The 10,515-nt window shown below is 39.2% G+C and overlaps 1 protein-coding gene across 4 annotated transcripts in view; it reads left to right on the top strand.

Annotated features, from left to right (window-relative positions):
• The window catches only part of CACNB3 (calcium voltage-gated channel auxiliary subunit beta 3), a 399,535-nt gene extending 394,698 nt beyond the window's left edge, over window positions 1–4,837 (top strand). For all 4 annotated transcript variants that reach the window (XM_082245623.1, XM_082245624.1, XM_082245622.1 and 1 more), the window contains 2 exons: window positions 1,332–1,490; window positions 3,512–4,837. In XM_082245623.1, coding sequence (XP_082101749.1) covers window positions 1,332–1,490; window positions 3,512–3,826 — 474 coding nt within the window. In that variant the 3' untranslated portion in view covers window positions 3,827–4,837. The remainder of the gene's footprint in view (window positions 1–1,331; window positions 1,491–3,511) is intronic.
• Window positions 4,838–10,515: the final 5,678 nt, after the last annotated feature.

Genomic DNA, 10,515 nt, shown 5'->3' on the forward strand with positions numbered 1-10,515 from the left:
GGTGGTTCCAATCATTCTAAACCAAGGAACTGTCCAAGCTCAACTCACCGACTGGGTGTCCAGTGCGCCCCTGTACCTATAAGGAAGGGTGGGCTTCCTCCAGACTCTGCGGCCCTCTACCTATCCATTATAATGCATGTGCTTCCACTGTGGAGGCTCTCAAAATTTAGAGTTAGGACTACAGAAAATGGGGTGCCTTGACGGGGCTCTGTAGCTTATGCATGTATTTGCAAATATGTGCAGACTTAACCCCTGTTTTTAGCGCATATTGTTAGACAGGATAATTTGGTTGGTCGCAGGCAGGTTGGCGAGTTGAGCTTGAAAATGTAATTGGTTATGTTTGTCATACGTCACCCTTCCAGAGCTCCTTGATGTAAAGGGCAGTTATAGGTGGGGGCAGTGGCCATTGGTTTGTTTTTTCCCAACATCTACCCGGAACCCTGCCGGGTTGTGGGGGGTCCCATGTGCACAGATGGGGGAGCTTACACTGACCGGTTTTCTCCACTTTCACAAAGACTTTGTCAAGGTGTGCATCAATAAACTTTTTGTAATTCTGTATTTGTCCCTTATTACTAGTTATTTTTCTTATGGTTCAAAATTACCCCATATAATCATCAATTAAGCGTCATTTTTATACTTGTCCACACTGTATGGTCCCTTATTAATTTGTCCTATTTCAGTAAATGGGGACAAAAATGTCTAAAAACAACCTGCAGAGAACAGACGAAAAGGTCAAACAAAATTTTTAATATTGCTTTTAAAACTGATTAAAAAAGCAGGAAAAGAATAGAAGTTAACCAGAAAAGAGGTACACACAGCCATTTCTATCTGAACTTCCACTTTGTGTTACTTTAATGTCCAAATAGCTGCGGGCTAGGTCATTCCCTGCCACACATAAACAAAGGGCAGGGATGCTCATGATGCCAGTGCCCTTCTATGGATACATGCCCATATTTAGTGAATACCTTTTCGCTAAATATGGGCATGTGTCCATATAACGGCACTGAGATCACCAGCATCCCCCTTATTTGTGTAAGTGTAATGCAGAGCATTACCTGGACTGGACTAAAAAATAGTGCAAAGTGGAGGTTTGGATAGGGATGAGTTTGGAGAATCTAATTGTATCATCACAAATTGTAAACTGGCAGGAAGAGGCAAGTTGAGTTAAATACAAAGGTTTCACTAGTAGCCAAGACTACGTTCAATGCAAAAACAAAAATACAGTTGAGTTAAGTAGTCTTGCAAAAATGTAAAAGTAATAGGAAAATTGTAAGATATACATTCCCTTTAATATATTATCTTGATAACATTCTTCATTGTTCTGTTTTTAGGAAATGTTTGATGTCATACTCGATGAGAATCAATTAGAAGATGCCTGTGAGCACCTTGCAGAATATATGGAGGTGTACTGGAAAGCTACACATCACCCCTTGCACCAACACCCTAGTCAGAACCCAATGACACCACCCACTGCCATCCCTGGTTTACAGGTACCGCCAACTATTATTATCACGGCAGAGCCATTATTAATAACCAAGAGAATAGGAGATCGAAACAATATGAGGATGCTAATTGATAACATTGAACCTGGTATAATAAAAAGAACTTGGAAAAATGGAGACCAGACATATAGTATATAAAATGGGTAATAAACAACTAGGGGATGTAAAGTTGTGGTTGTGGCAATAGTAATCCTGCTTGCAGAATTTGTCAGGCAGCACCCGTTAAGGTCAATGGGAGTGCACCGCAACCACAAACCAAAATGCAGTTGTGGTGCAGTATTAAAATACAAATCCCCTTTAAATAAAAATCAAAACACATTCAGTAGATGGTATGATAACTTTTTGAACACTTGGCAGCCACTGCTCTACTACCTTCTGCAAAACAATTCAACACAGATCACTTTTCAGAGGGCAGTAAACACTGGCCCCCTGTCTGAAGGACCCTTCATGAATTTGAATGGAATTTCCATGCTGATCAATAGAGATAAGCAAGTAATGGAAAAATTGATCACTTCACAAGGTTACTTGGTGAACCAGCCAAGTTCTGACTCATCCAAAGTGGTTAATTCATCTGTGCTGGTAAATGATGTCAGACTTTTTATAGCTCTTTAGGGCCCATTCACATAATTTGGGTTAGGCTGTACCAGGCTGTTGTGCCCAGTGCAGTCCCAGTGCAAAGTCAAGACAATTTACTTTTGTTTGCTAGGAAGGCACCATATGCTGAAGATTTTCATCTGATTAACGTTTTTTCTATGAAGACGTTATCAGTGTGCAGCTTTTCTTTTGGAATATCATGGGCTATGTGTATGGGAGTGATGAACATTTACAATTACACAATTACATTGGTGAAGAAAATTGTCAAATAAGCTTTCAGAATTAAAGCTGGAGTGTAACATATTTATATGAAAGCTATCTTGTCATCCTCCCGCTTGACATCCTTCTATTGAAAAATAAAAGGAACCAGGAGAAAATCTGTCTGCTGAACAGCAACAGAATCCAATCAGATTCAGCCATTGTTTGGGTATTTTGACTGTCGGCGGGGTAAGCTATCAAAATACAATAACTGCAGTGGAAGATTCATTCTTTCAATGCAGGAGAAGAGTTGCTACATGTTTTTGCAGTCTAAGCACCGAAAGTGTGATCTCTATAACTAATCAAATTGTAGTGACTGAGATAGTCTCAGTAGCTTGACAGACAGTGGCTCAATCCAAATGACAATTTGCAGATCCTAGAAAGCTTTAATCCAAAACTTGTGCAAATTGTAACAAATGGACATCAAGTAAAAAAAAATCATAGTGTGTCGAGCTCCAGCAGAATACAGTACATGTGCTGAATGAAGGCTAAAGCATCGAGAAGGGTGGGACTAACTATCCACTAGCTATGGAGGGAGGAAAGGAAAAATGATTTAAAAGCAAACAAATAGACAATGCATGTGTAACATGAGATTACAAATGTAGAAGAAAAAAAAGAAAAGGTTGGAGTTAAGCTTTAAAGTGTATATAAACAAAAAAATCTTATCAATCGTTAGATGTGGGGGCTGCATAGGTTTTCCTGTTTTTAGGATTTTTTTCCTTTATTTTCACCTGGTAATTCAGTAACACACTTTCTGTCTTAGTGTCTACTTTCCCCCCCATTATAAATTGTTCCCTTAGTGATTAAGTGGGAGTGCAGGGAAAGTTAAGAGGAGTCATAGTTCAGGGAACATGAAACCATCTCACCTTCCTCTTTTCTGATGGTCAGTAAAACTGAAATGTAGCTCTGCATACAAAGCAGACCCCATGTTACCCCCAGTAGTTTTTTACTAAAATACTCAGATAACACAAGGAACAGAGCTTGCCCAAAGGACATTATCGTTCAAGGAAACATAGAGTCTAAATATAGAGCTGGCCATACAAACACAAAACCCACAAAATGACTCTCACTCTGAGTAGGATGGGGACACTTTAAAATTTGGAAAGCTTTTGTGTGTGCGTGTCATGTATATAGACTCTCTCTCTTTCTGTTCCTAGAACCAGCAAGTTCTTTCGGATAGAGCCAGTGAACACTCCCCTCTAGAACGTGACAGCCTAATGCAGTCAGATGAGGCTAGCGAAACCTCTCGTAAAACCTGGACGGCCTCTTCCCAGAGGAGCTCCCGCCACATGGAGGAGGAATACTCTGATGCCTACCAGGACCTCTACCAGCCTCACCGGCACCACAACAGTGGACTGCACAATACCAATGGCCATGACTCTCAGGATCGCCTTCTGGAACGTGACTCTGAGCAGAACCACAATGACAGGAACTGGCAACGCAACCGCCCCTGGCCCAAGGACAGCTATTGAGAGGAATTCTTCTCCACACACCCATCCAACACACATACACACACTCCTCCTGCATGGCAGTGCATGCCATGAGGCACAGCCACCAAGTGTAAATTTCCGGGTAGCACCAAGAGGCAAGAATGCGGTGTGGGAGAAAAGCAGCCTTATCCTGACCGGCCTGCAAAAAAATACTAAAGGCAGAAGGGCTGTTTATGAGTAGCTGAGTCAGAAAGCAGAGCCAAGATACAACACATGATCTTGTGGTTTAAAGGTAGATGCAGTGTATTACTGAAATAAGTAACAATCCTAAAAACTCACAATCACTGTCAATCCCTTCAGATCTTATAGTGTTATGATGACAGTTACACTACAGATACTGAGATTTTTTCTTACAAGACTTTCCATGCAATAGTGCTGGGAATCCAGCTCTGACTGCCAAGGTACAAACACTGGGGTGTCATTATCTCCCTTGTCTCTATCCAGCTGATATGAGCTGGCAGTGTGATCACCCCATGATAGGGTTACAATTCTCCATCATTTATTGTAATGACACAAACTATAGCATATACACTTTGTGTGGAACAGGGAAGTAAAAGCATGATTCGGCGTAGACATTTAAAGTGACATTGTCAGTTTCACACCTGCTTGGGACATTGGGGGCAGTCCAAGGTGGCACATTTGAGGAGTGTTCAATTAAACCATCTTATTTGCAGGAATCCTAAAAGACAATCTGGCCATACTGATTGAATTAAGATAACATTACATGAACAGGATTGAATCCTGTGCTCTCAGGACATACTGGTGTAGGGAATTGACATCAGATACAAATGCTTTGTACACATGGGCATCAGCTTGTATAAGAGCACACATCACACTTTACAAATCTGTCAGTAATCTTTAAAATACCTTTCTTAAGTTTTTAAAGAACCCTTCAGCTATCATTTGGAGACATTAGGATAGATCAGAATGTTTGTTTTTGGCTGCTGCTACCAGGCTTCAGCAAGCTTTCAACAAGTTTCAGTCTCCATTCACACCTGAATATTGAGGTATTGCATTACGGGCATTTTTTTAAGCTTTTTTGCAGCTTTTTACAAGCATTTTACAGCTTCGGCCGTTTTTATTTAGCCAATAGAAATCACTAGGGGGAGGAGAGGGGGGAGCTTTTTTTTTTTTTGCTCAAGTCAGGCGCTTCTATTGAAGTCTATGGGGCCAAAATGGCTTGTAATCTGCCAAAAAGATGCTCATGTACTTTTCCGAGCTTCAGGCGACAGAACGCTCATATGTGAAAAGGGGCCATTGAAATTAGTGGAATTTTGCTTGTTGGGCGTTTTGGAGCTTCAGAGCGGAGCATTTTACAAGCTGAAAATCACTCAGGTGTGAACAGGGCCTCAAACATTGCTGCAGTTTCCTGAATGATTGCTAGCTGCTTCTTTACGGTGACAATCAACACCCCCATTAGGAATTGTATTTAACATGCTAAAAGTGCAGATGGTGGGTGCTTTAAAGGCTTTGAGAAAACTGCTTGAAGCATGCATTTGCCTTGTAACTGATTGCTGAACACACTTCTCTTATGTAAACTGAAGCCTGTGTGTACAAGGCTGAAGACACAAGCAGGGTAAGAAGTATGTGTTCAAAAAGCTATTGCCTTTTGGGGGGGGCTCAGTAGAAGGACTGCCAAACAGCAATGTTCCTATGAATGCTCTTACATAGTCCACAACCGTGTTGCAAACATTGTCAACGTTGTGAATATTTGCATGCTGTATAGGTTAGGTGTTCAAGCACTATGGCTGCCTAGCCTTAACGATTCGTGGATTACTGTGGCAACCTCACATAAATTATGTACAACTGTACATGTACTTTTCACCTCCCAATATCTGTAAATAGGAAAGCAGGACATGTATAAACTGCTGCAATATGACCAAACCCCACCGAATTCCATTCCACCCCATCATTTTCTATATAGTTCTATCCTTTTGGGTCCCATGCTTGTCAATGCCTCGACAAGTCTGGGAAGTCAGAATAATAGGTTGAAAAGCTGATATTTACCATTTATTGCAGCAAATACAGAGAAAAAAAATGTACTGCTATGATAAATTGTAGTTCCCAGATACTCTAATATCTGGCCAAAAGTCTTGCTGTGATTCACTTTTGGGACCTGGGGACAATTCAGCATGTCTTCAACAAGTGTGATCTTCATTTTAGTCTATGGGATGACACGATGAAGTTGGTCACAGATCCTGAAAGTAGATTGCAGCCAATGAATTAGAAGCCATACAGGTGAGTGCTATTTGATGATCTACTCACCACCACTCATTTATATATATAGCTAACCTGGAGGTCTTCTTTGAAGCAGCAGACAGACTTCTTACCAGCTGCTGGCTTGAACACATGTGCACTAATATTTTTTATTAGTATCCCAACATGGATTTATCAATCCAATCTTCTATTTTCTGCAAAGCGCATATTTCACATGCAAAACAGTCATTTTCCCAAGCTGCCTTTTTAAACATAACCCACTGTTCTGATTCTGGAGTCCTAATTATAACTTTAAAAAACCTAATGAAGCATTTTACCATATGTACGGCGCTTTATGCTAGTATAGTTCTTATGTAAAGCCTACCGCACTTTAAATGCAGCAAAACTTTGTTCATTTTATTGCAGCATGTTGTGTAAAACTATTCTTATTTTTTATAGTGTTTGCATGTGAAAACACATAGCTTCAGGTAGTCTTGACATAAATGACAGGGGACCCATTCTGTGACATTAAACAACACATAGTGGATGAAGCTGAGTCTATCTCAGCATAAAGGGAAGAGACTCAGAAAATGTCATTTACTAACGGTGTGCATTAGGACTCCTTTTTAAAGTTTAAAACCAAGCAAATTCCACAGGGGCTGCCATATATAATGCTAAAGTAACCTGATGGCCATTATTTATTCCTCTATACTGCCTTATTCACAGCTACCCTAAAATGATAACTAAACCCAAGAACAAAAATGTCGTCATTTGTAACTTACTAGGGTTTATATGTGTTGGTTGCATGGGATTGCAGGCTGCAAAAAAAAACTCAACGCACAATACTTTGGAATAAATTATATAGGCCGCCGCACTTTAATAAATAATTAATAAATATTTAAACTTTTTTTTAACATATAATAAAACCAACAATACCTGCTCAGTCATCAGGACTCGAGCATAATTAAATCAATTAAATTTTCAACAACAGTCCCCCTTTGATCAAAGGTGACAAGTTTGCTTAAAGTGCATGCGACAAAGGGTGGGAAGGAGGGGCGCTCACTGTGCTCTCGCTGACCCACTCTGAGGAGAAGCTACTGAAAAGTCCATTAAATACACATTACAGGATTCTGGAAGACTCTAGAAGCTTCTAGAAGGAAGACTTAAAGGGGCATTAACTTAAAACATCTATTTAGCAAAACTAGAAAACTTTTTGCCGCTTTAAGAATTGACTTAAAGCAGTCGCAAGCCAATGAAAGTGGGCCCACTTTTGATTGTGCCCTCTTTTTTAATTAGTTTTCCTTTTTCAGGTTAAGAACATTTTTACCAAATATAGAGGGTCCATGTTGATCCTGCCAGAAAAACAGTGTCCTTGCTTCTTCCCGTGAGCTAAGCTTGAGGCATCAAACAATGTTATTGTATTTGATAAACTACTAACCTTCTCATCCCCCGTGTAATGAAGATAAATGTTTATAGTCCACATATGAACAGGTTAATTTCATGGGATCCCCAGTTGTAAAAAAGTCTGAAAAAAAAAAACTGATGTAGCCACCACATCTATGGACTTTTCAGGCACAAAATGTTACATTTTTGTTTTTTTAAGTCCCTATTCACACTAGCGTGACTTGTCAGGCGACTTGGTCGCTCCGACTTAGAAAAAGGGTCCTGTGCTACTTTGGCCTGGAGGCGACTTGCATTGACTTCAATGATATGAATTCCGTGCATGTCGCGCCAAAGTCGCGGTGCACACAGGTCGCCCCGGCAAGTCGTTTCGCCCCTGTGTGAATGGGCTCTGCTAAATTCACAATGGTGGTGAAGGCAAAAAAGCTTTTAGTGCTGTGTTATTTTAGCCACCATTAAGTCATTCATGTGTTGGTGGTACATAATGGCCAATAAACGTTTCTGTGTCATTCCTGGTGGTTCCTGGGTGCTTGACGCTAAAAAACGTGCCAGATGTCCACTTCACCATATAAGCAGTATATGCCATAGTAACGTGTGGTACATTCTGTTACCCTCCTTTATAAGTAAGCTGATACATTTTGTAGTTGGAAGACTTGAGCATTTAGGCTACGTTCACATCTAGGCGTTGCTATTTTATAGGCGTTTTCCAGGCATTTTTATAGGCGTTTTTACAAGTGTTTTACAGGCGTTTTTTGCAGGTGTTTGGAGAAAGGTATTGACATCTAACAAAAATGCCTGTAATCTGCCCAAAAAAAACTCATGTGCTTTTTGGAGCGTCGGGTGTTTTGCTCAAGGCGTTGGAACGCTCAGATGGGAACAGGAAATTGGATTCAGAAATTAATAGGATTTGTCTTGTTGGGCGTTTTTTGAGGTGATCCTTAGAGCTGAAAAACGCCCCAAAACGCCTACATGTGAACGTAGCCTTAGTGTTCAGCCACAGCTCTGTCATAAGTTTTTATTGACTTCCAATTGACCTATGATACTGCCATAGTAAAATATTAAGATCTCTGAAAAGTTTGGACAGAGGTCATTTGGAAACATTTTAGCTACAAAATAGTTACCAGGTAAACAAGCCACAAAATAGTACCCAGGTAAACAAAGAAAGCTTGTATGTGGTATGGAATAGCAGGGATGGGCAGCATTAAATGGCCAATTGAAGATGGATCTCCAAGTATTTGGTCATTTTTACTTCACACCCTTTCCAGATATCTGTCAAATACTTTGAAATTGCATGTATCCGACAGAAAATGTGTGCGGGAGTGATTTCAGGATAATAGGGAGAAGATACACACATACCTTACAAAGAGCCAACAGACAATCAGACATTTAGTCATTACTTCTAAAATGTAAACTGAACATCTATAATCATGGTAAAATTACATTTTGGTAGGTACAATGTTGAGAGCTCCATAAATTGAACCAGAATTATCTTTAGAGCTCATATATATATTTTTCCCAGAAGGTATTTTCAGCTCAGTAAATCCACACGGAGCTAACTCCACGTTATAGTGCACTGTTTCACTCTAAAGATTGGATCACAGATAACCATATGTTATTTCATTATAGGAAGCCATAATCCTTGATAAATACAGTTGGATAGAGATTTAATAGACCTTGTTTTTTGCTGCTGTTATCTAAAAAATATAAAGAAATATATAAATATAATATAATGAAACAATGCAATCTTAGTGTATATTATATGATTAATAGAAGTAACAAATGAGACAAGACACTAACTATATGAGTTATAATCTATACCACTCTATAGTTTACTGCCATATCTCCCTATATTCCTGTACCAAATACTGTACCAGAGAGATTTATGTCAAGATTTAATTTGGCATGCCAATAATGACAAGCTGCTAGGTTGTCTTTTGGTTAGTATATAGGGAAAGTTGGGGTTAGGTCATTTGTTTTTGTAACCCACAAGTGTTCTTAAAGATTACAAGCATATATAGGAAACTTAAGAAGCTTCTAATATACACCCATAAAAATACCCGTCCTCTTGTATTTTTTTTTGTAAACAGTGGATATCAATCTTTTTTATTTTTTGTGACAGAACACAAAAAATAAGTGGTTAGGTTTCCAGGTGGTCACCCCTTATGGCACTGTATGAAAATTAGTATGAAAGCAAAAAGGTGTTAAAGCAAACCATTGATTAAGCCTAGCTGATACAAATCAGAAAGTTAGATGAAAGTTCAGTAAAGTATTATGTACCTTTATGGAAAGGGTCATGATGAATGATTTGCTCTACTCCCTTATGAAATATACTTACGCAAAAATTTTTTTTTTTTTTTGGCATTCCTAAACACAGGTTTTCAATGTAAGGGTCATGATGGATGATTTGCTTTACTCCCTTATGAAATCTATGTACGCAAAAAAAATTTTTGGCATTCCTAAACACAGGTTTTGAATGTAGAAACACCATCTAGCTCCATAATGTGAGAAAAAAAACTGCCTCTATCCTAAGCAGAGGAGCTGTTCAAAGGAGTATAGTAAACTGATATAATCTGAAGTCTTATGCAAAGCAAAACTATTCGCCTCCAAATGTTAGCATCAAATGCTCCCTTATGGCATGCAGGTTTCAAAAGGCCCATTTATGTTCTAACACAAAGCCTTACTAGTCCATTTTATGCACAGATAAATATGCCAGCACCTGGGATAGTGAGACAATTGTATTAGATTCAGCATGCGTAGAAATTATCTACAATATTATCAAGTCTTAAGCTGGATACACACTATCCAACTTCTGTGGTTAGATTTCCTTCAGATTTACCTTTTCTATGTAGTGCAAGGGCCTGCCAGATTGCATACAAATTGAAAGTGTTTAGGTTTGACCTCATATTATATGGGTTTGGTAAGTCTAAAGGAAAAAGTCTTCAGAAAATCTTATAGTGTGTATGGCCAATTATCATTGAAGATCACAGAGAATTGGGTGGCGGTCCGGCCAAAAGGTATTTTTATGGAATTATATCTATAAATAATTGTCTTGGGGGATTTCAGGCCATTTTAAT

This window comes from Pelophylax lessonae (genome assembly GCF_965119305.1).
Source record: "Pelophylax lessonae genome assembly, chromosome: 2".
Classification (NCBI taxonomy): Eukaryota; Metazoa; Chordata; class Amphibia; order Anura; family Ranidae; genus Pelophylax; species Pelophylax lessonae.